General features: G+C 41.7%; 2 protein-coding genes across 4 annotated transcripts in view; one reads left to right on the top strand and one right to left on the bottom strand.

Annotated features, from left to right (window-relative positions):
- ATL3 (atlastin GTPase 3) overlaps positions 1-6,917 on the bottom strand; it is a 53,260-nt gene extending 46,343 nt beyond the window's left edge. Inside the window, exon 1 of the mRNA XM_004383813.3 lies at positions 6,775-6,917. Coding sequence (XP_004383870.1) covers positions 6,775-6,820 — 46 coding nt within the window. The 5' untranslated portion in view covers positions 6,821-6,917. The remainder of the gene's footprint in view (positions 1-6,774) is intronic.
- Positions 6,918-14,415: 7,498 nt separating this feature from the next.
- Positions 14,416-26,149, top strand: part of RTN3 (reticulon 3) — a 69,414-nt gene continuing 57,680 nt past the window's right edge. For 2 of the 3 annotated variants that reach the window (XM_004383811.2, XM_012557686.2), the window contains exon 1: positions 14,416-14,688. In XM_004383811.2, the coding sequence (XP_004383868.1) occupies positions 14,547-14,688 (142 nt within the window). In that variant the 5' untranslated portion in view covers positions 14,416-14,546. The remainder of the gene's footprint in view (positions 14,689-26,149) is intronic. The other variant, XM_004383812.2, reaches the window with a different exon arrangement.

Raw genomic sequence — 26,149 nt, 5'->3', positions numbered from 1 at the left:
TCCCAACCCACCTGGAGTAAAGGAGAATGAAGAACACCAAAGACACAAGGAAAGTATTAGCCCAAGAGACAGAAAGGGCCACATAAACCGGAGACTTCATCAGCTGAGACCAGAAGAACTAGATGATGCCCGGCTACCACCAATAATTGCTCCAACAGGGAACACAGAAAAGAGTCCCTGACAGAGCAGGAGAAAAGTGGGATGCAGAACTCAAATTCTAGTAAAAAGACCAGACTTAACAGTTTGATTGAGACTGGAGGACCCCGGAAGACATGGCCCTCAGACCCTCTGTTAGCCCAAAACTAAAACCATTCCCGAGGCCAACTCTTCGGACAAAGATTAGACTGGACTATGGGACATAAAATGATACTCGTGAAGAGTGTGCTTCTTAGCTCAAGCAGATGCATGAGACTAAACGGGCAGCTCCTGTACAGAGGCGAGATGAGAAGGCAGAGAGGGTCAGGAGCTGCTTGAACGGATACGGGAAATCCGGGGTGGAAAGGAGGTGCATGCTGTCACAGTATAGGGAGAGCAAGCACGGTCACGTAACAATGTATGTATAAATTTTTGTATGAGAGACTAACTCGAATTGTAAACTTTCACTTAAAGCACAATAAAAAAATAAATGAAAAGAAAGATTTACAGCCCTGGAAACCCTATGGGGCAGTTCCACCCTATCGTATAGGGTCACTATGATTCAGAATCCACTCAACAGCAATGAGTTTTATTTTTTTAGATTTGCATACTGAAATAACAATTAATACCATGCATACAGGTAGTCCCTGACTTACGACGGGGTTCCAGTCCAATGACTCTGACGTAAGTTGGTTCTGATGTAAGTCAAATACTTCATTTTTTTTTTTTTTTTTAGTTTTCCTTACTATTGCCTTTATTATCAGTATCTTTATAAATCTGACCTTTGTCTTTAGGGATTGAAAACATTACATATAAACTTACAGATATATTTTAATACATACATTAAAAAATACACAAATCATTAAAAAAAGACAGTCGTAAGTGCGGTTCATCATAACTGGAATACATTATAAGTCAGGGACTACCTGTATTACATTCATTTATATGAATATGGAGCCCTGATGGCGAACTGGTTAAGAGCCTGGCTGCTAACCAAAAGGTCAGCAGTTCAAATCTACCAGCTGCTCCTTGGAAACCCTATGAAGCAGTTTACTCTGTCTTACAGGGTCACTATGAGTTGGAATCGACTCGTCGGCAATGGGCTTGGTGGGTTTTCTTTCTTATATGAATATTGAAGGAGCTCTGGTGGAGCATCGGTTAAGTGCTCAGCTGCTAACCAAAAGGTCAGTGGTTCCACCCAGCAGCTCTATGGGAGAAAGACCTGGCAATCTGCTCCTGTAAAGATTACAGCCTAGAAAACACCATGGTACAGTTCTACTGTCGCATGGGATCACTGAGCCGGAACTGACTCAATGGCACTAAACAACAATACAATATATAAATATAGATGTCAGATATGACATTTGCACATATATAAAGATATGGCCTAACCATAGTCACATCTGTCATCCATATACATTGAAGTGAACTAAAAAACTATGTAACTTAAAAGGTGAGTGGTAGAAATACCATATTATACTGCCAGGTCTGATTATTGCTCTAAGTAGCTCATGGTAATACTGTATCAGCCATCATTTAAAATGCAAATATTATCTATTTCAAAATAGGTAATAATAAGAAAGCATTCCAACAACTTATGTGGAAGCAATTTTTCTAATTACCTATAAAGTACTGATTTGTCTTTTACTTTTGGCAAAACACACTTAATCCAGACTAACCAACAAATTTAAATGTCTGTTTAGCAATTACATTCAATAGACTAGTTCTGCACTAAAATGATAAAGACAACCCAAGACACAACAAAGTTAAAAGAATAACAAGTAAAATTAATTACTGGGAAGAATTTGTAGAGATCTGTGAATATTACAGCACTGAATTCCTAGATTATCTTTTAACTGAATTTTTAGGGACCTAAAAAAAAAAATTAAGTAGCTACATTCAATTGCAATACAAGGAGGAAAAGTGGGTTTATGGATTCTGTATGTTTACACAAGTTGAATAAAAGTAGATGAGACTAATGAATTATAATTGGTGTTTTCAGTCCTATGGAAAACATAAATTGTAAGAAATAAGTTCTACCAGAAAAGCATTATGAGGAAAATTTAAATGACCCTCAAATATTTGAGAATACCATCAGAACTAGTTAACTGGAAGCAGCTACAATTGCTATTTCAGAAAATTCACACAGACTTTGGTCAATCAATTTATCAGTCGACTATGCTTTCTATATCTCAGCACTACTGACATTGGCTGCCTGTGCACTGGAGTATGTTTAGCAGCATCCCTGACTTCTACCCATTAGGTACCAGTAACACTCTCCTCAGGTTCTGACAACCAAAAATGCCTCTGGACAGTGCTGAATGTACCCTGTTGTTGTTGTTAGGCGCAGTCAAGTCAGTTCCAACTCATGATGACCCTAAGTACAAGAGAATGAAACACTGCCCATTTGCACGGTTCTGCGCCATCCTCACAATTGTTGTTAGGCTTGAGCCCATTGCACTTTAAAAGTACATACTTTACAAGAATGTACCCTGGGGAGCAAAAATCACTCTGGGTTGAGAACCACTGGGGGTAGAGGCAGCTTCAGTGTTCATCCTTACTTCCATGGAGTTCAGAAAAGCAAATAAAGTTAAAGAAACACTTCACTGAGTACTGAGTAGAGTACATGACTCAGGGTAAAGTTATGGCGTGAGTTTTCCACTCCCCTTTTAAAATACCACATTTTCTAAAGGCCAAGAACCACACACCCAAAAACAGAGGCATATCATTTTCATGCCTTGTTCCTGCTGGCAGTCTCTGAACTTCCTAATTCATAGACAAGCCAGAGAAAACACATCATATGCAAGGTTAAGTATACTAAGCCTTTAGCCAACTGTAGAAGTGCTAGGTGTGGTTTCTTTTTTTTTCAGGGGGTGCCTTTGTATACTGTTCTGTTTTAAAGCAGTGAGTATGTTTATAGACATACATATATCATTAAGACTGTTTCAGTAAAATACTAGTCAAACACAATTAACCAGAATATTGGAAGAAATTTATATTCTGATAAACTAAAGGGTTAAAAAGCATTTTCTTAATACGTCTGTTGTAGAAAATCTGTGTGCCTTAGCACAAAACGCTGAACAAAAACGCCGAACAAAACCACATTTTCTTTGTTGACTAAGAATTTTGCAGTGCTTCATGGATTTATGAAGATCAATTATGACTGAACAGTATTGAAGATTCAGAAAATGCAGACAGTAGGCTACACCTAAAAATTATTCTACACCATTCTATAGAAAATAAATCTTCTTAATAAAATGAATTTAGTAAGTGATGTTATTTGCCTGTTTCCTAAAAGTGAGACCACCACCAAAATCAATCTAGCTACCTGAAGGTTTTAATTAGCTGTGTTCCACTTAAACGAGGCTTTCTTAATTAATAACATTTATTTGGCTTGGATTCCTTACCATTTCTGGGCAAAAATACACTGACTCTACTCCTCTGCATATTCACCTACTATGGCAATGAGTCAGAATCGACTCCACAGCAGCGGGTTCGGGTTCGGTTTATTTTATTTTTTTTAATACCAATAAAGCCTATTTCCCAATTTTTTTATATACTTTAGCTGTGAAATGCATCTAACATGTTCTAACAATCAAAACACATGCCAATAAAAAGGATTTTTCTAGAAATGTGCACAGAAGAGCAGCATCAACTTCTCAACTGATGGTAACAAATTATATTTCGTACAAAGGAACAAATCAATTCAACTTTAAATAACCAACTAGTAATCCTAAATAATCCCTAGGTAATTCTAATTTGCATACTAGTATATAATGAAGTTTTATATACTAATATGCAAATTAGAATTACCTGGGGATTTTAACTGTTGGATCCCCCACTCCCCACCATAAATTAAATCAGACTTTAAAGGCTCCCAGGTGATTCTCCATGTGTAGCAGGGTCAAGGATCACTACTCCAAAAAACTGAAAGACTCTTTTTTTTCCCCCCATGAAAGCTTTCCCCTCACTTTTTTCCCTTGATGTTTTTTAGGTAATATGGTTCTAGAATTTCAAAGATAACTCAGAAAAATGTTTTAAAATTCAGACTAACTTTAAAACATAGTTGTTATTTGAACACTCTCTCAGTATGAAGCACAATGCCATAAAGAACTTTAACAGGCATGCCTGTCATTTATAGGTAAATTCTAAACTAGTTCTCAAACAAGTTCACACAACCTTGGGCTCCTCACAAGGTACTTGTCTTAGTTGTCTAGTGCTGGTGTAACAGAAATACCACAAGCGAGTGGCTTTAACAAACAGAAATTTATTTTCTCACGGTTTAGGACGCTAGAAGTCTGAAATCAGGGTGCCTGCTCTAAGAGAAGGCTTTCTTTCTGTCAGCTGTGGAGGAAGGTCCTCGTCTCCTTTCGAACTTCTGCTCCTGGGCTTGCCATCTCTCTTCCCCCAACTCTGCTTCTGCTCACCTGTTTAATTTCTTTCATATCTCAAAAAAAGGAGCCCTGGTGGCGCAGTGGTTAAGCGTTCAGCTGCTAACCTAAAGGTCAGCGGTTCGAACCCACCAGCCACTCAGTGGGACAAAGATGTGGTAGTCTGCTTCCATAAAGATTACAGCCTTGGAAACCCTACTGGACAGTTTTACGCTGTCCTATAGAGTTGCTATGAATCGAAAGCAATGGGTTTTATATCTCAAAAGAGATGGACTCAAGATACACCCTACACTAATCCTGTCCATTAACATAAAAACAATCCATTCCCAAATAAGATTACAACCACAAGCAGAGGGCTAGGATTTACAACACAAATTTTTGGGGGACACAATTCAATCCATAACAGTACTTCATGGGAAATCTTAACAGAATGTGGCCAAACTGCTTAACAATGGCTACCTTTTGTGGAACCGGGAATGTGAAGAGGACTCTATTTCTTGCTTCACACAATTCTCTATTATTTCATTTTAAACAATTAGTGTGATCATATTCTTTTATCTATCCTTACGACCAAAAACTGCCATGTATGGCACCATAAACCCAAACCCATTGCTGCTGAGTCACTTCCGACTCAAAGCAACCCTACAGGACAGAGTACAACTGTCCCAAAGGATTCCAAGGCTATAACTCTTTACTGAGCCAATTGCCACATCTTTCTCCCTTGGAGTGGCTGGTGAGTTCAAACCTACACCTTCAGTTAGCAGCCAAGCACTTAACCACTGTGCCACCAGGGCTCCTTTGTATGGCACCACAGAAAACCAACTTTTTAAAAGCCTTTTCTAAATAAGCCGATTTAGTGAAAACTAAGAAAGCTATGTTAGTACACATCACATTTATCCTCTATTGTTATTTTTCTTAACTTCATGATTACTACAATGACAGTAAACAGTAGCTAATAAAACAATGTGGTGTTCTAGTGCTTTATCACGCAGAGATCTTTTTCACTGTTTTCCTTCACAGGTGTTAAGGGTAGCAACAGGAATTTCTAGACTACAAGGTAGTTTCTGTGGGGATGGGGGGAAAAAAAAGCACCAATTTGAATTTCAGTCAAGGGCGGATTACACAATAATCAAGGTAAGCACGGGCTTACTTTTGCTTACTTACTAATCTGTAGTGACCAATTAGTAAGCAAGCACAAGTAAGCCTCTGCTTATCTTGATTACTGATTACTGACTAATCTTGCAATGCTGAATACTTGCCACAGATTAGAAGAACACTGCTTGTGTTTCTTAAATATCCCTAAACTCCGATAGTTTTTTCCGCCTTTCACAAAATACTCCACTCAACTTCGTACTCAAATTTGAGAACTTGGATTTACTTAGTAAAAGATTCTTCAAACACTTTTCCTTTTTGCCTTTAGATTTCATAAGTGAAACTCCTGGCATCTTCAAGACTGCATTCATTAAACAAAAAGAAAGCCAGGTAAAGTGACAGAGCGAAATATCCGTGAATTTTCGGTGATTCCCGATCTGGTTTGTATTCAGGTAATACTTTTCCTAGGTTGTGTGGCTTTGGGAAGCAAAAGAACAATGTCCTGTACTAAACGTACCAAAGAACGTACCAAAACCAACTGAGGCTACATTCTCTTATCTGCTTTGTGGAGATAAGTGGGTTGAAAATCAACTTTTCTAATACTTCTTGGTGTCAGTGCCTCAAGGTCGTTAGGATAAAAATAAGGCTTTCAACTCTCAGACGTTTCACAGCCCTACAGCCCTTTACTAAAAGCTAAACAATAAGGCATCTTCCTTCCCGCTCCAGCCCAGCCAGTTAAAATCGCCAAAGCCACTCGGCCCAAATTTCCCGGCTGTGCCCAGGGCGGGGTCCAACGGTGCTGAAGCTCCGGACACCGCCCCCCAGGAACCCCCGTCGCTCGGGGCCGCCCCTGGCGGGCGCGAGGAGCACAAACGGGCAGAGGTGGCGCAGAGCAGCGCTGGCGGCCTCCCCCGGGCGCAGAGCCCGAGTCCCGAGGGCGGGCGCTCCAAGCCGGAGGCTGAGGAAGGGACCGCCCGCGTCGGGCCGAGCCGCGCCAGGAACCCCCGGCCCCGAATTCGCGAGCAGAGGGACTCGGCGGAGGGGCGCGCGGTCCTAGCCCCGGGACGAGGAAAGGCGGCGGGCTCCTCAAAGCTATGGCAGGGAGGGCGGCGGGGGTAGCCATGGACAGGGTCCGGGGGGAAAGTGGGCGCCTCACCTGCTCCTCCCAAGACAGCCGCTACAGCTCGCTGACGGGACAACATGGAGCCTCCGCCTTCAGCAGAAGCAGCTGGGTCGCAGACGAGAGGCGCGGGCTGGGGCGGGAACAAGCCAGGCCCTCGGGGCGGGAAACGGGCGGGGCCTGGGCTCTAGAAGAAACTGGGCAGAAGAAGTGGCGCGCGAAGCCGCCCGAGAGCGAGCGCTGGGCGGGTAAGCTAAGCCCGACTGGAGCCCCGAGGCGCGGCCAGCACAGGGCGGGCCCGCGCGGGATAGCGCTCGCGGCCGAACCGCCTGGGGTGTATGCGCGTGCGCAGGAGCGCGCCGCCGGCTACCTTGGGCTGGGTGTTGTGACCAACAGTCCGTTGGGTATTGTAGTCCCTCCTTGTCTGACTCCCGGCTGGCGGTGCCCATTTTGCTCACTCATCCGGGGCAGGAAGGAAGCAGAGGAGAGGGGTGAAGCTTGGCGTGGGTCTCCGACGTCTGATCTACAATTCCCAGCAGGCCGTGCGGGAGCCGGGAGAAGAGGGCCTCCTCCGGCCCGCCAGCGAGCCGGGCCTTAGAGCTGTAACGAGGCCCGCGGCGGAAGCTTTGGGGTCATCGGGCTCGTATTCCTGCCTGCCGCGTTTGAGATGGTTTCGGTGTATAACACAGGCCGGGGCCACAGGTGGGCAGCACCCTGCCTTAAAGACCCAAAGGAGGACTTTGCCCTGGGTGACGCGAACCTCACTGGATTTTTAATGATTTTGACTTCACAAGGAGGGAGGCGGTGACTTCATTACCACCATCATCATCACCCCATATTCCTGCCTCTAGCTAAGCCTGATGGTGCACATCACCCCTCTAAAAGCGCTAGGGAGACCTTTTCCACCGGCTTTGTTCAGCCTAAAGCACAAACGTCTTTTGTAAACCTCAGATTTACAGGGGCTTGTTTTCAAGCTTTTTTTTTTTTGCAAGCACACTTTTGCTTAAACCGTATGGTGGTTGTTAGTTTTCGTTGAGTAGATTCCAACTCATGGCGACACAGAAGGTTCTCTGAAAATGCTTTTATGCATACAAGTGATTGAGAAAATGTCATTTGCCACAGTTGAGGAATACTGTCTAAGATTTGTTGGGTAAGGGTGGCTTGGTAATGAATAGCTCGTGGGGCTTATGGGAAGATAAAGCATCCTATTCCCCCCACCACCACCTCTTGGCATCACCATTATCACATTTATTTAACATTATTTCACCTTCTTTCCTCTGCCTCTGCCTCGACTATTATAATCTATCCAGGACCTACTTCCGACTATCTCTAGGCCCTGCCAAGCCTTTAAGGTAAATTTTTACTTCCCAAGTGATTAGGTCAAAGATGAAGAGGCGCTTAGGGTGGTCTCTTTAACTTGTTTCCCTAACTAACCCTTCTGATACTCCCCAAGCTCTTAAGATAATTTGAACACCCTCCTCCAGACTTTAGATTTGTCTAGATTAGATCTAGACCAACTAAAGCCAGCAAGAGACGAGAAAACATCAAGGCAAGTGGTTACTGGGGATTCACACCGGATGTGCAGAAGGCAGGACCTACAGAATGTGACACACACCCCTTGGCATTATGTGGCATGCTCAGAAAGAGAAAGGAGGGGTCAAAGGCCAATGACTCATCACAATTGAAACTTGCTGTGTAAGAATCCAAAATTCTTACATTTTGAAGATCCTCACACTCCAAGATTCCCTACTCACTTCCCCTGCTTTACTTTCTCCATAAGACTTCTTACCATCTGACTTACGTTTTACTTACTGTTTTGTCTGTCTTTTCCCATTAGAATGTAAGTTTTCAATAAAGATAGGAATTTTTGTCTATTTTGTTTACTGCTATATCTCCAGCACCTCAAACACTGCCAGGCAGACAGTAGAGACTCAAGTATCTGTTGAATGAATGAATAAAGAAGATATATATTACACTTGACACAGCTCACTTTGTTGTTAGCTGCTGTTGAGTTGACTTCAGCTCATGGTGTCTTCATGTACAACAGAAAGAAATGTTGCCCTGTCCTGCATCATCCCCATAATCACCAGCATGTTAGAATCTATCATTGTGGCTATTGTGCCAATCCATCTCACCAAGGGTCTCCCTTGCCCTCCTTGGCCCTCTACTTCACTGAAATACTGGTGGTGGTGACAGAGCTTATAACATTATAGCAACATACAAGCCACCACAGTATGACAAACAGGTAGTGGTCACTCACTTTATTAAGTACCTAACTTAACATTAAGTACCTTTAATATTAAGTACCCAACTTTTACTTTTGAACAAAATGCCTTATACTATTTTAAGGGCTCCCAATAAAGACCCGCTGAAATTCATTCTGTCCAGAAGTGGACAGCAAATACTGACATCTATCTCAATATAATGACATCATCAAGGTCAATGTTAGCACCGCATCAGCCTTCCCATACCTTGTAGAAGCTTTCCATATTTAGAACAAAGTGTTACAAATTACAGGTGGATTTTAGGATTAGTCACAACTTTGAAAGCAGCCCCTGTAAATGAGAAACGTGTTGTTGTTGCTTTTATTTCCTTCTCAAATATCCAGGGTCAGCAAGACATAATATTCAAAATGCTAAATATTGATAATACTGGTTACAGCCTTTCTGCCTTCAGCCATTTCACTCTGAATTGAGTCACACAGTATGACTGGCAGCTGAGCCTTCTTTGTGGTTCAGAAGTAAGTGACATGAAGACATGTTGAGTGGTAAAGGCCACAAACTTTTGGGTCAGACTGACCCGGCTTTGAATTCCTGCTCTAATGCTCACTAGCTGTGCAACACTGGGTGAGCTACTTAACCCCTCTGAACCTGTTTCATCATCTGCAAAATAATTCAAATACCCACATCACAGAGTTGTAGGTTAAATGAGATGCATTTGGTAATGATGACTGGTGAACATTATATTCATTCTGGAAAAGCAAATTCATAAGAAAGATACTCAAGTATTTTATGAAGCATAAAAATAGCAAAATCATTTTCTGCAATAAGCATTCACTATGACTCAAATTCCAAAGCTTTCCAAAAACAGGGCTTGTTTATGTGCCAAGCACTGTAGTAGGCATTAATGCTGCAACAACAAACCAAGCACTGTGCTAGCCATTAATGCTGCAACAATGCATAAGACACCTTCCTGTCCTTCAGGAACTCACAGTCTGGTGGGGTAAACAGCCAAGTAAATAATTATCACTCGCTGTGACCATGTTGGGACACAGTTTCGCCCTCTCCCCTATCATCTACTCGCAGGAACGGTGTTTAAGCAATAGTCAGGGCACTAGGAAGGGATAGGCTAGAATACTGACATCGCTGGGCATCATTTAAACATCCATGCCTTACATTGTTCATGTGTAAAATGGAGTCACAAGATGGCCTAGAAACTGTGGTGGGAAATTAGTTGTGTAAATGCCAGTCCTCAAAGGGTCAAAAGGAACCCTCCTGGCAGAACTGGTTAAGCACTTGGCTACAACTCTAAAGGCTGGTGGTTCGAACCCACCTAGTGGTTCCACAGGAGAATGACCTGGTGATCTGCTCCCATAAAGATTACAGCCTAGGAAACCCTATGGGGCAGTTCTACTATGTCACGAGGTTACTATCAGCCAAAATCAACTCAACGGCACCTAACAACAACAACATAGGGGCCAAAGAAGTGACGCTCCACTGAACACTTTAAAAATCCCATCTGATTCTATAGAAGAATCCTGATCAAAAGGGGGAAAATGCAGAACAGAATTTCAAATTCTAATGGACTCCAGACTTTCTGGAGCCATGGAAGCTGGATGAACCCCTGAAACTATTTTCCTGAGATAATCTCTAAACCTTATGCCAAAAATATCCCCTGAAGTCTTCTTAAAACCAAACAATAGTTTAATTTAACTAGTAAAGAATGTCTGCCATGAGCATTAAGCTCTTTTAAGAACTATTTATATGGGATCAAAGTGACAACAACAATTCAAAGATTAGACAGGAATCTTAGGGGGCAGTGATTTTTAATGTGGAAGGAACAACAGAGAAGGACGGTAAGAATGGTTGCGGAACCCAAAGAATGTAATAAATGACACTGAATTGTACATGTAGAAATGGTAGAATTGGTGTATATTTTGCTGTGTATATTCTCAATAACAACAACAAAATAAATTTTAAAAAAGAAAAACAAATCCCATCGTAGCCCTTCCTGCCCAAAAACTTTCACTAAGTCTCCATTAGCCCTAAGGCAAAATCGCAAGTCCCTAGTGTAATATTAATGCTTCTCCACACTCTGACCCCAACCTTTCTTCCCCCTTTTACCTCCCTCTTGACCCAATTCTAGGCCTCAGCTCCAGCCAACTTGGGCTGCCATGCCCCAAACACCCTACACACACTCACACTTCTGAGCTTCTGGCCACCACAGATGGCTGTGCAGTCTGTTTACTGCAATGAGGCAGCCCATGGAGGGGAGGGGCAAGAGAAGATGAAATCTAGGCCATGATCTGCTAGACAAGCCAGCATGGAACTGCATGGCTAAGAGGAAAGGATGCTTTTTTTGTAATTCAGCTGTGCAGAGGGGTACCTTTTCTGTATACTTGCACAAAAGCAATCCCTGCTTTTTCTTCACACCATTCCCTCCTGCCTTTGATGGCTTCCGTACGACTCCAAACTCCTATCCACCTTTTAAGATTGAGCTTCTTCCTAAAAACTTCTCAAGCCACTGTAACTCCATAGTGATCCCTCCTCTTAAATTCATATGCTCACTTGCCACCCAATCATAGCACTATGGTTTTGTATTGTTTGGGGTTGCTTTTGGTTCTAGTTAATTTGTACTATTTAGCTTTATGTGAATATATGCTAAGCCCCAAATAGCTTGTAAGTTCACTGAAGTCAGAGCAACATATTATATTCTTAGATCCCTCCAAAGTGCCCACGATAGTGTTACACACACAGCATGTGAGAGTAAACATCAGTGACACCAATCATTATACAAATATGCCAACATCCCAAGCAGGAATCAGTCTCAGGCAAGTTGATAGGTATAGCTAGAGAGAGCAGAAGGAAAGACAGCTTCAGCAGTTGGATCTAGCATGAAGGCCTCCACTGTTAAAAAAAAAAAAAATCCCTGAAAGGTCTGAAAAGACCACCAAGAACACATCAATGTCTTGATTTTTAGCTTTTTTTCTCTGCTTCTCAGAAGCCTTGGTGGCACAGTGGTTAAGCTCATCGACTGCTAACCGAAAGACTGGCAGTTCGAATCCAGTAGCCACTGCCTGGGAGAAAGACGTGGCAGTCTGCTTCCATAAGGATTGTTGTCGTTAGGTGCCGTCGAGTCAGTTCTGACTCATAGTGAACCTATGTACAACAGAATGAAACCCTGCCCGGTGCTGTGCCATCCTGCACCATCCTCACAATCGTTGTTATGCTTGAGCCCATTGTTGCAGCCACTGTGTCAATCCATCTCATTGACGGTCTTTCTTCTTTTTGCCAACCCTCTACTTTACCAAGCATGATGTCTGTCTTAGTCATCTAGTGCTGCTGTAACAGAAACACCACAAGTGGAAAGTTTTAACTAGAGAGGCTTATTTCCTCACAGTTAAAGTAGGCTAAAAGCCCAAAAGGGATGTGACCTGGGTAAGGGTGGTGTTACAATCCCACCCTAATCCTGTTTAACATATAATTACAATCACAAACTGGAGGCCAACCACACAATTCTGGGAATCATGGCCCAGACAAATTGATACACACATTTTTGGGGGGACATAATTCAAACCATGACCATGTCCTTCTCCAGGGATTGCTCCCTCCCGATAACATGTCCAAAGTATGTAAGACGTAGTCTTGCCATCCTTGCTCCTAAGGAAAATTCTGGTTATACTTCTTTCAAGACAGATTTGTTCCTAAAGATTACGGCCTTGGAAACTCTATGGGGCATATGGGGCAGTTCAGTTGATAGGGTTGCTATGAGTCGGAATCAACTCTATGGCAACGGGTTTTTTTTTTTTCTTCCCTCTGCTTCTAGATACCATGAAAATGAGTTTCTTTGCTAGCCCAGGGTTTCCAGATTCTAACAATTGTTGTCATAGTTAGGGACCAGCATCACTGATTTCCTTATCCAACACCTAATGACATGGATTTCTTATTCATTTGTCAGCGTGGGTATACAACCAGCTTGGTTAACAGATTGGCTTATATTTCCCTTTGCCATCTAAGGGACAGTTTGCTGCTGCATTATCAACTGATGCTGTAAGTGCCAGAGTAAGATATTTGCTGCAAAGTTATTTTGGGAGATATTCTTCCGTGCTTTTTTTCAGAGCAGTGCAACGGACACAAGTTTTTTGTTTTTGTTTTTTTTCCCGTCTGGGTTTTACCTGACCTTAAAAACTGTCAAGGGCAGATGGAGTCCACTGCCTATTCTAGAAGATTTCCACTGGTTGGATTGCTTTTCCGTCTGTAGCCGCCTGGCTGACTACCTCCCCCTACATGAGGTTGCATCTTTACAGGATCTGCTGATCCTGCAATTGCTCTTCAGGTCATTGATTGCTGCTTTAGCAATAACAAAGCTTATGGCCTTGATTTTTATTATTTTCAGGTTATGGCCTCCTTTTTAAAAGGATTATGCACCTTGCAAATATTTTGACCAGATGTAGGGTGAAGGCTTTGAATCTTTGAATCTGGCAAGCCAACCCAGGAGAAGCAAAAAATGAACAAAATCCAGTATAAGCTGGATGTCTGGTTTCAAATATATTTTCTACTAAGGACCCCTTTTAGGCTATGAGTAAAACTCAATTATGGGTATTTTGTGCCATAATCTCAATTTTTAATACCTTGTCATCCCCCGTAACTACAGCCAGGATGTTCTTATCTTCTGGCTCTTCTTTCCTCATCAGCTCAGCTTCTTTTCCTTAAAAATATGTCTTCTCTGTCCGAGAGCCTGTTCGGAGGAAAAGGATAAGCTTAAGACCCAAGGTGGACCCCTCTTTGGGAACAGTAACGAGGTAAGAATAAGAAGCAGGTTTGGCGGCTGCATTGCAGTGTGATTGGAATGAGTAATGGTTTTTCACCCTGCACAGCATCTTCCTCCACCTACCAAACAGGAGACCGTGCCTTCTCTGCCGCTTGGTGATGAGATATTACGACACATAGATTTATAAAGCACTGTAGAAGTGGGCCTGCTCAATACTACAGTTTTCACTTTTCACAGTCTCAGGTGGGAATACATCAGACACAAGACGTCGGCTCTGGAATTTATGGGAAAGGTATTTCCCATCTAATGGAAGCAAAAAGAAACTTCTATAGTTAAAAACACCAACTGTGGACCCTAAAATATTTACATAAATAGATAACAGGAAACACTATTCCGCACGGCGCCACCCCCCGCTTCGGCTGCAGAGGTGGGCGGAGCTTGGTGCATGACCACGCCCCCTTCCGCTCCCGCCCCTCCCCCCAGTGGCGCGCCCTACCCGGGCCGCTCTGGCCAGGAGCCCTGTGAGGCCAGTTTTGCCCCGCCTTCCCTGCATAGCGGGGAGGGACAGTTCTTGCGCCTGCGCCTTGAGCCGCTGGGCTTCTCGGCGCGGCCGCCACCCGCCCCCGCCGCCCGCCGCCCGCTCAAGAGCCCTTTGTGCGCCTGCGCGCTCCCGCTCCCTCTTTCCCTCCGGCTCTGCTCGGTTGGGTCGGTCAGTCAGTCCGAGTCTGCCCACGAAGCAGGCGTGAAGCGACTTCTGAGCGCTAGCTGCCCGGTTATTTTATTTCCCCTCCGTCTCTCCCGCCCGTGCTCGCGCAGCCATGGCGGAGCTGTCGGCGGCCACTCAGTCTCCGTCCATCTCCTCGTCGTCCTTCGGGGCCGAGCCCTCCGCTCCCGGCGGCGGCAGGAGCTCGGGAGCCTGCCCCACCCTGGGGGCGAAGAGCTGCAGCTCCTCCTGTGCGGGTGAGGACGGCCGGGGAGCCCACGCCCTCGGGAGGGAGGGCCATCGGGGCCAGGGGCTCAGAGTCGGAGGGCGCAGTGGGGTGAGGGGGCATACAAACTGCCCTTGGCTACTGAGGGATTCGGCACCCGGGAAGGAGGGTTTGGAAAATGGGCAAAGGGGGAGGGGAACCTAAGGTCGTGCAAGCGGTGAGGAAATAACGGGGTGTGGGGAAAACAGGTTGGGGGCGGGGAGGTAGTCTAGAGAAGTAGGCTTTAACACCAAGACCTAGCTGGTGGGGGAAAAACACCAGTTCGGGGGAGGGTGGGATTAGATGGACTATTGCTAGAAGCGTATGATGAATCAAGTTCGGGTAGACGAAAGCGCAGTCCTCTGAACAGGGTTGATTTAGTGGAGGAGGATTAGAGAGACAGACTATAAAGAGGATTGGGGCAGGTTGGTGATAGGAGCAATAATTAGGATTTTGAGGGGATGGTGATGGAGGGGTTGCAGTGCAGATTTGCAGACAGGTGTTGTCATAATCAGACATTCATGGTAGTTTTCAATTTTGGGTTTTTTTTTTCTTTTTCTTTTTTTTGCCGGTGGGGAGGATAAGGAAGTTTAACCTTTCTTTACTGTTTTCATCCGCCTTTAATTTTTGGTGGCATGCCCGATTTTTCTGGGGCTCCAAGGTAAAGAGGCATGATGAGAATAGCTCCGGGAAGATTTGGAAGGGAACTGCTGATGGGCCAAGATGGTTCCGTGGCTGCATCTGCAGCACAGCCTGCTCTTCACTGGCGCGGCGTGGGGGTGGGCGTATGCAATCAGTCGTTATATATTGTAGAAGGTAATAAATAAGGAGCAATGCCAAGCCATCAAATATGTTTGGGTTTCGTGTTTTCTGTGGGCTATTATTGATCGCAGTGTAACAAAAGGGGGCGTTTGCTGCAGAAAGGGGGGAGGGGGGAGAAATTCAGACAAAGCGGGAGCTGGTTTAACCCCCTTCTCCTCCCATTTCTGTGAAAGACTAGGAGGGAAGCTGCAGGCCGCCTTTAGTTTCCTTTGTATACGCGTCTGCCTGCTGGTGGGAGCTGGCTGGCAGGCTCCCCTCGTGCAGAGATCTGCAGTGCAGATGCCGTCTTGTGGGGAAAAAAAATGCACCATGAGCAGGCAGGTGGTGGTTCTTAAAGGAATTGAGTCTTTGAATAAAAAAAAAAAAAGCATTCTGTTAAAGGAAGGGTCATAAGCTAAGGAGAGTACAGGTAATTTTGATCTTACTTAAAGGATTCGAGAGGTTTTTAAAATGATTCTTTGTCTCCTTTGTTAGAATCTTGAGTTGATCACTCTAAAGAATATAAAATTTCTGATCTTAGCTTTAAATATATTCTGTACGTGTTGATAGTAGATTTCCACCTGTTTAAGAGCTTTGGTGCCTTGTTGGATTTTTCCATTGTGGTTATGGTCATTTCATTGGAAACAGACCCGTGTCAGAGGAAGCTTCTGCAGGTCAGGATTAGCTGTCAAAGGAATGAGGCAGCAAATTTGGAACCCTTGTTTTCTTTATACCACCAGCGTTTCTCTAGATTTTTATGTTCTAGGCAAAGATCCAGATGAACAGCAGCTTCCCTCTAATTTAGCAACCTGGTGTTTTGACTTTAATCACTTGTAATTGCTTACTGTTTGGTCCTTTTGTGCATACCTCTTGATTTTTCAGTATTTGATTTGGACCTAAGTTTTAGGAATTGTCCTTTAGCGCTCACGGTAAGACCAATGTTACATTCTGGTTAGCAGGCATTAAAATTTAGTCTTAACATTTGCAGCCAAATGGTGAAATCATTTGAGAATCGGCTTCTTTTTTTCCCTTAATGCAGTGTTATGGAAGAATTGGCTCCCTTAATAGTCCAATGAAATGAAAATTATTTTGTTGACAGACAGACAGACACACACACACACACCCCCACACACACCACCAAGCAAACCCTAAATTGGAAATACGTATTTGATGTATAATCTCTTTGGCTTACATTTTTGATACCTTTACCCTTGTCACAATTTTTATTCGATACTGGCTTTACCTTGTTGTTTTTTGCACTCTATACTGGTGGAAAGGATGCTGAAATTATGTGTTTTACAGAAAGTAGTGGAATGTATATTTTAAAGTGTCCCAAGTACATAGGTTTTCATTACATTTTCCCAGTACTATTAAATACCTCAATGTTTAGCCATTATTTCTTAGTAAAATTTTATTACAGAATTATTTATTAGATTAGTTATAGGCACTTTGATTATCATCTTTGGCACTTGACAAGTATTTGTTGTATGGTCATCAAACCTATTAGCTGGAAAGTACAACTGGAAAAATGAACTAGATAGATGCTCTATCTTAAACTCTTACCAGTGTGAATGTGTATTAGTATTGGTGAGCCCAATGCAAGACCCTCATTTGTTGGATCCCTACTTGACTATAAACGTTTACCTTAAGATACTGCAATGTATAGTCATTTCATTGCAGAAGCTCTTCCTCCTTGCAAAATGGTTTCTCTGCCTCTCACAGAAAATGTCTCAGGCTTCTGCATCGTGAAAATAAGATGACGGCTGTTATTCCAAAATTTAACTCATTAAAATGAATGCTAAAAAAATCTACCAGGTGTTGCTGAGAGCCTTCAGCCTCGTGTTCTTTCACCAAGCTCCTCTTGGTTTTAAGAGCCTTTTAAAACATAAAAGCAGAAAAATGAGTGGTCGCTTGGTGTCCTACAGTTTTTGTCTTGACTGACCTGTGCAGCAATGAATTTTAGAAATACTAGTTCATACATAAAGAGAAGGAGTGTATGCACTCTGTGTTGCAGTGCCTCAGGTACTAGTGCAGCCAGCCACGTAGTACGCTTAGAGGAGGAGGTCAGGGGCCAGGATGGCTTCCCAGATTTCCGCCTTTGAAGGAAACCCAAGACTTCAAAGGCAGAAATTTGAGTTTGAGGAAAAAGAGACTTAAATATTCTTTTCTGAATAAGAGTTGTCTTTACTAGTCATCAAGTATAGGTACATGTCTATTGTTTGAATTTGAAAAGTAATTTTTTACTCTGTATATGACAGAAATTTTATCATTTACCATAGACAGCTCTTCCTTTTTGTCATGAAATCATGATATCAGATTAAAGCTACATTTCTTGTATCTGTTCAGGAAAATTGTTCAAAGCAAAAACACTTGGGCAATTAAAATTTTTTTTTGCTTTAAGTACCTATTCACTCATGAAACTTAGACGTTCTGTGTACTTTTTGTGGCTTTTCCACTTTTTTTTAGCATGTCAATCAAATATATGTAATTGGCATTTTCAGTCTGCATCCTTAAACAAAAAGGAATCTGTTCAACATTGACGTGATCTGTGTGTTACATTTCTGTCGCATTATCAGCAGGAGAATAATACGGTGGTAAACAGCCCAGACTTGAGCCTCAGAGACACCTAGATTTTAATCCTAGCACTCTCTCTCTTAATAATTGTGTGACTTTGTACAAATTAAGCCTGAGCATCAATTTTTCTTCTCTTTAAAATGAGAATGATAATAGTACCTATCGCTAAGTTGATGTGAAGATTAAATGAGATAACCCATGTAAAGAAAGGGCTTAGTGTAGTGTCTTGCCTATACTGAGTGCTTAGTAAGTAATATTACCATTAATATGAAGGAATAAAATAATCGATCAGCAGTGTGACCTAGACATATTTGTTTTGTGCCCTTAAGTCCTGACACTTTTTGAATAGTACGTAATATTTGATACATCTGTTTGCAGGTTAAAAACTGTTTGTGCATATATACATAAAAGCAGGTTGAATTACAAGTGAGAAATCACAATCTTCCTTGCTATAAAGGAAGATTCTTACACCTTTTTCTTCTCAGAAGTGAGTCAGTTGTTTCAACTTGTCATCCCTCAGGTTAATGTCTTAAGGCTGCTACCCTTCTCACTCAGCTGGTCTGTTAAAGAGGTAGGGGAAGAGCCAGGATGTTTCATAGGTGGCTTGCATGACAGATCAGCATGCTTCAATAGTTCCTGCTGCTTTCTGAATAAGTGTTGTCATGGTACATTAAGAAACTGTTCCTATCATTGGAAGCAAGATCACAGGAGAGACCGCAGGAATGGTAATGGCAGATGGTCTGCAAACTCCCATTGACTTGGATTGTTTTTAATTCCTGAGGAATAAAAAGTTTCATTTCAATGCTGTTTTCTTTTAGAGTCAGGTTCACAAATAATTTAACCACTCAGATGGGATTTAATAACCAGTCTACATATATTTAACAGATACAGTTTAACCCTGAATTGAAATCTCTTAGTGGTTTATTTATGAAGTTGCTGGTAAAGGTATCAGTGTTTTTATTTTTGGTATTTAGAATTGGTCTGAAAACAAAATGAAACTTTGATTTTGCTTTTATTGTATTTGGCCGGTGAGGAAATTATATATTAGTCGTGATACAGTAGTCATCTTTCTAATCCTGTGAATGTTTCAAGCACTTGTAAAGTCAACTTTGATAGTGAAGGAATTGGTGATGAGTCATTAAAACATGGTTTTGTTTGAGCCAAGAGGTCGTTTGTTCTCTAGAAAAGCACTTCTCTTTAGACTAGCCATAATCGTAGAATTTATTGTTGTAGTAATTCTAAGCAGAATTATAAAGGCTCTAAGTAGATTTTGTGATACAGATACTTTATATATAGATGTTGTATGTACTTACCTTATGGTTTGTGTTCAACTTTATTATTAATGATTCATTTAGCCACCTAAAGACCTAAAGAATACAGGCTTGTGAAAAATACATCAATTTCATAGTAAAACTTTTTAGATAACAAAATTACCAAGTTGATAATTTGTTCATGTAATTGACTCATTCAGAAATTGCCCAGAAAACTGACCTTTTATTCTGTTCATTTGTAGCAGTTATTAATTCTAAAATTATTTCGAGTCATTGATTATGTTATAGATGTTTTGAAAGAAGTACAAAAGAATGCTAAATAAGTTTAGCTGCAATCAGGATTGCTTGTGATTGCATCATTAGTCTTACTACATACCTGTGACTTATGTAAGACATGTTACTCTGATATTGCAGCTTTGGAAAGAACAGTCTCTACTGTAGAGGGTTTTGCTGTTCATTTGCCTTTCTGGAGGGGTTGTTGATTGTCAGCAAGTGGCCCTACTCTCATGATATTCTTTTTAAATTTCAGAGAAATATTTTTACCTGTTCTTCCCCATCATCATAACCTAACAGGAAGGGGAAATGTGAGCTTGTCGACATATTCCTCTCCAGCAGATTGGCCAGCTTGCCCTTCAGGATATATTGAAGGATATACTGGAAAACTTTTTTTTTTTTTCTTTTAGGAAAATTAATACTAGCTTCCTTTTATCATGTTACTTGAAAGCATTTTAACAGTGAGCATTGTTTTCATTTTACATATGAGGTAGATATAATTGTTTTTTTGATACTTTATATTTGCATATTGTTTATGGTTTAAGTTGTGTCCATACATAAGCTTAATTCACTCAATGTTTGTGCATACATTAAGGCTCTTTGCTAGTTGCTGTGGGAGATAAAGGGTAAATGAAACATAGATCATCTCTCAAAAGGCTATATTCAGTTGGAGAAAGACTTGTATTATCTTTATCTGAATTCTTAAGTACTATTTGTGAAATAGGTAGTGGTATGAACCTCATTTTGCAGATGAGGAGTCAAGCCTCAGAGAGGTTAAGTGATACGCCCAAAGTTTCTTGGCTATGACACTGAGAGTGGGGATAGAACTAAGGGATTGAGGGCCCAATGCAGGTCTCTTTCCAATATACAGTGAAACCTGTGAGAACTGGAACTTGATGGGACTGCCAGGTTTTTCTGGGTCTTGCAAGTTTTCCGCCTTTGATAGGGTGTAGTTTTACCACTTTTCTATTGTTCTCTATTAGTGGAAAATATTTTTAGTTTTCCTTCTCTGACAGGTTTCTGCCTTACACAGGTTCCAGCTTTCTTAGGTTTTAATGTACATACTGCCTCTCTTTAAAATTGGAAGCAACATGTGATTCAGTCACCCTCGTGAATTCAGTGATCAGTTAAGTTAAAAACTTCAATTTCTAGTCCCATGGTCTTAAAGCAGGTACCCTTTTGCTCCACTGCTATACTGAAATGTCTCTCGTCAAGTTCACCAGTGCTTTTCCACATTCTTAAATCCAATGGTCACCTCTCAGTCTTCATCTCACTTGCCTTATCAACACCTTAACTGATCACTCCTTCCTCCTTGAAATACTTTTTTCATTTGTCTTCTGTTATATCACATTCTTTTGATTTTCTTCTTTTACTGGCTGCTGCTCCTCTGTCTCCTTTGCCAGTTCTTTTTAAAATTAAGATATAATTCATATACCATAAAATTAACCATTTTAAAGTATACGATTCTGTTTTCACACGGTTGTTCAACCATCACCACTGTCTAATTCCAGAACCGTTTCATCACCCCAAAAAGAAACCCCATACCTGTTAGCAGTCATTCCAGATTCTGCTGGTGACCACTAATCTGCTGTCTGATTCTGTGGATTTACCTATTCTGGAGATTTCATATTGCTAGTTCTTTTTTGTCTTTCCAACTTCTAAATATTGGAGTGCTCCAAGACTTGCCTCTTAGAACTTTTCTCTGTCTATACTCTTTGATCTCATTTATGACATCTAGTATCGTGGTTTGAAATACCATCTCTAAGTTGAAGGCTTTATCATCAGTCTCCATATTTAATAGGCATTTCAACTACATCTAAACTTGAATTCCTGATCTTTCCTTTAAATATGTTCTGCCCCCAGTCTTCTCCAGCTCAGTATGGCAGTCTGGCCGTCTTTGACCTATGTCAGAAAGCTTTGAGTCATGCTTAACTCCTCTTCTCCTCATACATCCATCAGAAAATTCTGTAGATTCTATCTTCAGAAAATATCAAGAGTCTGACCAAGTCTCTCAACTTCCACTCTACCACCCTGGTCAGGGATACCATCATAGATCTTCTGGATTATTGTAATTGCCTCCTTAATTGGTCTCCCTGCTTTCTCCCCTGCCTCTTCTCACAGCAGCTGGTGTGAACCTATGAAAATGTAAATCAGATCATGTCATCCTTATAGATAAAATGCTACAGTGGCTTCCCATCATGCTCAGAGTAAATGCTGAAGTCCTTAGAGGGCTTATAATGTCCTACAAATATCAGGTTCCAACTTCCACCGTACTTACTCTGGTTCAGCCATACTGGCCTTCTTGCTGTTCTTCACACCAGGAATACCCCCTACCTCATGGTCTTATTTATTGTTCACTCTGCCTAGAATGTTCTTCCCCTGTATACCCATGCATTTCACTCCTGCACCTCCTTTAGGTTGTTGCTCAAATATCACTTTCACCTGGCTACCCTATCTAAAATTGTGTAGGGAAAAAAGCACTTGACTGCTAGCCGAAAGGTTGGTGGTTCGAACCCACTCAGAGGTACCTCAGGAAACAAGCCTGGCGATCTGTTTCTGAAATATCACAGCCTTGAAGAAAACCCTGTAGGGTCATTATGAGTCAGAATTGACTCAATGGCAACTAACAACAACAGCATAAGCCTTCCCTGCTTTATTTTCCTTACCACTTGTTGTCATCTATCTTACCATATTTGAGTTTTGTATTTTTTCATGTCTTCTCTGCTAGAATATTAAGTTCTATCAGAGTAGGGGGTTTTGCTGTTTTATTCACTGCTCTATCTGTAATGGCCAACTAGTACCTGACACAAAGCAGGTCCTCAGATGTTTGAATGAATGAGAGCAAAGACCGACCTTACTGGTTTTATTCACAGTGGTAACCCCAGCAACTAAAATTAAGTCCTTGACTTACAATAGGTGTTCGATAAATATTTATGGATTGAATGAATGAATGGAGAAACTCTTCCCAGAAAAACATGCATATAACAGAGTATCACATTAACTTTCAGAGGATTCATGAACTCCTATGAAATCAGTTTGTAAACCACGGGCTAAGAACATGTGTTTTTTACAGTGGAATTGTAGACTTTGCGGAAACATCCAAACTTGAACTGAACCCATTGCTGTCAAGTCAATTCCAACTCATAGCAACCTTATAGGACACAGTAGAACTGCCCCATGGGGTTTCCAAGGCTGTAAATCATTTTTTTTTTTTAATTTTATTATTGTACCTTAAGTGAAAGTTTACAATTTAAGTTAGTCTCTCATACAAAATTTATACATACGTTGTTATGTGACCCTAATTGCTCTCCCTATACTGTGACAGCACACTTCTTCTTTCCACCCTGGATTTCCTGTGTCCTTTCAATCAGCTCCTGACCCTCTCTGCCTTCTCATCTCACCTCTGGACAGGAGCTGCCTGTTTAGTCTCATGCATCTGCTTGAGCTAAGAAGCACACTCTTCACGAGTATCATTGTATGTCCTGTAGTCCAGTCTAATCTTTGTCTGAAGAGTTGGCCTCGGGAATGGTTTTGTTCTGGATTGACAGAGAGTCCGAGGGGGCCGTGCTTTTTGGGGTTCCTCCAGTCTCAGTCAGACTATTAAGTCTGGTCTTTTTACTAGAATTTGAGTTCTGCACCCTACTTTTCTCCTGTGCCATCGGGGACCCTCTGTTGTGTTCCCTGTCAGGGCGGCCATTGGTGGTAGCTGGGTACCATCTAGTTCTTCTGATCTCAGGCTGATGCAGTCTCTGGTTCATGTGGCCCTTTCTGTCTCGTGGGCTACTACTTTCCTTGTGTCTTTGGTGTTCTTCATTCTCCTTTACTCCAGGTGGGTTGGGACTAATTGATGCATCTTAGATGGCTGCTCACTAGCTTTTAAGACCCCAGATGCCACTCACCAAGGTAGGATGCAGAACATTTTCTTAATAAACTTTGTTATGCCAGTTGACCTAGATGTCCCCTGAAAGCATGGTCACCAGACTTTCGCCCCTGCTACTCTGTCCCTTGAAGTGTTTGATTGTATTCAGGAAACTTCTTAGTTTTGGTTTAGTCCAGTTGTGCTGACTTCCTCTGTAGTGTGTGCTGTCCTTCCTTTCACCTAAGATAATTCTTGTCTACTATCTAGTTAGTGAATAACCATTTCCCTCCCTCCCAACCTTTGTAACCATTAAAGAGTGTTTTCTTCTGTGTTTAAACCTTTTCTTGAGTTCCTACAATAATGGTCTTGTACAATATTTGTCCTTTTGTGACTGACTAAATTCACTCAGCATGATGCCTTCCAGATTCCTCTATGTTATGTTTCACGGATCCATTGTTGTTCTTTATCGTTGCGTAGTATTCCATTGTGTGAATATATCATAATTTGTTTGTCCATTTGTCCATTGATGGGCACCTAGGTTGTTTCCATCTTTTTGCTATTGTGAACAGTGCTGCAGTGAACATGGTTGTGCATATGTCTATTCATGTAACGGCTCTTATTTCTCTAGGGTATATTCCAAGGAGCGGGATAGCTGGATCGTATGGTACTTCTATTTCTAGCTTTTTAAGGAAGCGCCAAATCGATTTCCAAAGTGGTTGTACCATTTTACATTCCCACTAACAGTGTATAAGTGTTCCAGTCTCTCCACAACCTCTCCAGCATTTATTAGTGTTTTTTGGATTAATGCTAGCCTTGTTGGGGTGAGATGGTATCTCATTGTAGTTTTGATTTGCGTTTCTGTAATGGCTAATGATAGTGAGCATTTTCTCATGTGTCTGTTAGCCACCTGAATGTCTTTCTTAGAGAAGTTCCTGTTCATATCCTTTGCCCATTTTTTAATTGGATTATTTGTCTTTTTGTTGTTGAGCTTTTGCAGTATCTTGTAGATTTTAAAGATTAGACACTGATCGGATTTGTCGTAGCCAAAACTTTTTTTCCAGTCTGTAGGTTGTCTTTTTACTCTTTTGGTGAAGTCTTGATGAGCATATGTGTTTGATTTTTCAGAGCTCCGAGTTTATCTAGTTTCTATTCTGGTGTTTGTGCATTGTTAGTTATGGTTTGTATTCTCTTTATGCCATGTTATTAGGGCTCCTAGCGTTGTCATTATTTTTTTTCCATGATCTTTATTGTTTTTGATTTTATGTTTAGGTCTTTGATCCATTTTGAGTTAGTTTTTGTGCATGGTGTGAGGTATGGGTCTTGTTTCGGTTTCTTGCAGGTGGATATACAGTTATGCCAGCACCATTTGTTAAAGAGACTGTCTTTTCCGCAGTTGATGAACTTTGGCCATTTGTCAAATATCAGCTGCTTATAGGTGGATGAATTTGTGTTTGGATTCTCAATTCTGTTCCATTGGTCTGTGTATCTGTTGTTGTACCAGTACTAGGCTGTTTTGACTACCGTGGAGGTATATTAGATTGTAAAATCAGGAAGTGTGAGGCTTCCCACTTTGTTCTTCTTGAGTAATGCTTTACTTATCTGGGGCCTCTTCCCTTTCCGTATGAAGTTGGTGATTTGTTTCTGCAGCTCATTAAAAAATGCCAAGGTTGTAAATCTTTACGGAGGCAGACGGCCACATCTTCTCCTGAGGAGCTGCTGGTGGGTTTGAACCACTGACCTTTCAGTTAGCAGCCGAGCGCTTTAACCACTGCACCACCAGGGCTTCTAGCAGAAACTAAACCCTACGAAACTGATACATCCATTTAGGTGCTGGAGGAAAAGGCAACTGGTTTTTGATTTATCAGCTTAAAGTAAATAAATCAACCTGTCAAAGTTTATGTAGATTTTCCGCCTTCAAGGATGTGGTGCTTAACTTCCCACTCCTATGCTTAGTGACTTGCTTCCAGAGAGTACAGTGTGGAATGGTAGGGGGAAGTAACTACAGTGGAAAAACCTGGCAAACATGTCCTCAGCCACGGGATTAAAGTTAACATCATCAGTGACAAGTTATGTGGATAGTGTGTACACTTGTTCTGATATGACAAGGATGGCTCTTCACCTCAGAGGTACTCTTCCAGAATACGCATAACTCTAGTCTAACCATGAGAAAAACATCAGACAAACACAAATTGAGGGACATTCTGCAAAATACCTGACCAGTACTCTGAGAAACTATCACAGTACAGAGGAGGCTAAGGAGACATGACGACTGAATGTGATGTGATAGCCTGGGTGGGATACTGGAACAGAGAAAGGACATTAGGGAAAAACTAATGAAATCCAAGTGAAGTATGGAGTAAATGATGATAATAGTCATGGAGTTAATAATAATAATTATTAGTTGTGACAGATGGACCAGAGTATGTAAGATGTTAACAATAGGGGAAACTGAGTGTGGAATGTACAGCAACTGCCTGTACTATCTTTGCAACCTTTCTGTAAATCTAAAATTATTTTAAAATAACATTCTTTTTTTAAATACTAACCTTAATCATGAAATGGAAATTGCTTTCCCCATAAAATTGAGACAGGAAGGTCCAGTCTCACCACTTCTATTCAATAATATAATAGAGGTCCTAGCCAGTGCAAAAAGGTAAGAAGAAATAAAGGGCATA

This window comes from Trichechus manatus, unplaced genomic scaffold, assembly GCF_000243295.1.
Source record: "Trichechus manatus latirostris isolate Lorelei unplaced genomic scaffold, TriManLat1.0 scaffold00113, whole genome shotgun sequence".
Classification (NCBI taxonomy): domain Eukaryota; kingdom Metazoa; phylum Chordata; class Mammalia; order Sirenia; family Trichechidae; genus Trichechus; species Trichechus manatus.
This window is presented reverse-complemented; position numbering and strand designations above follow the sequence as displayed.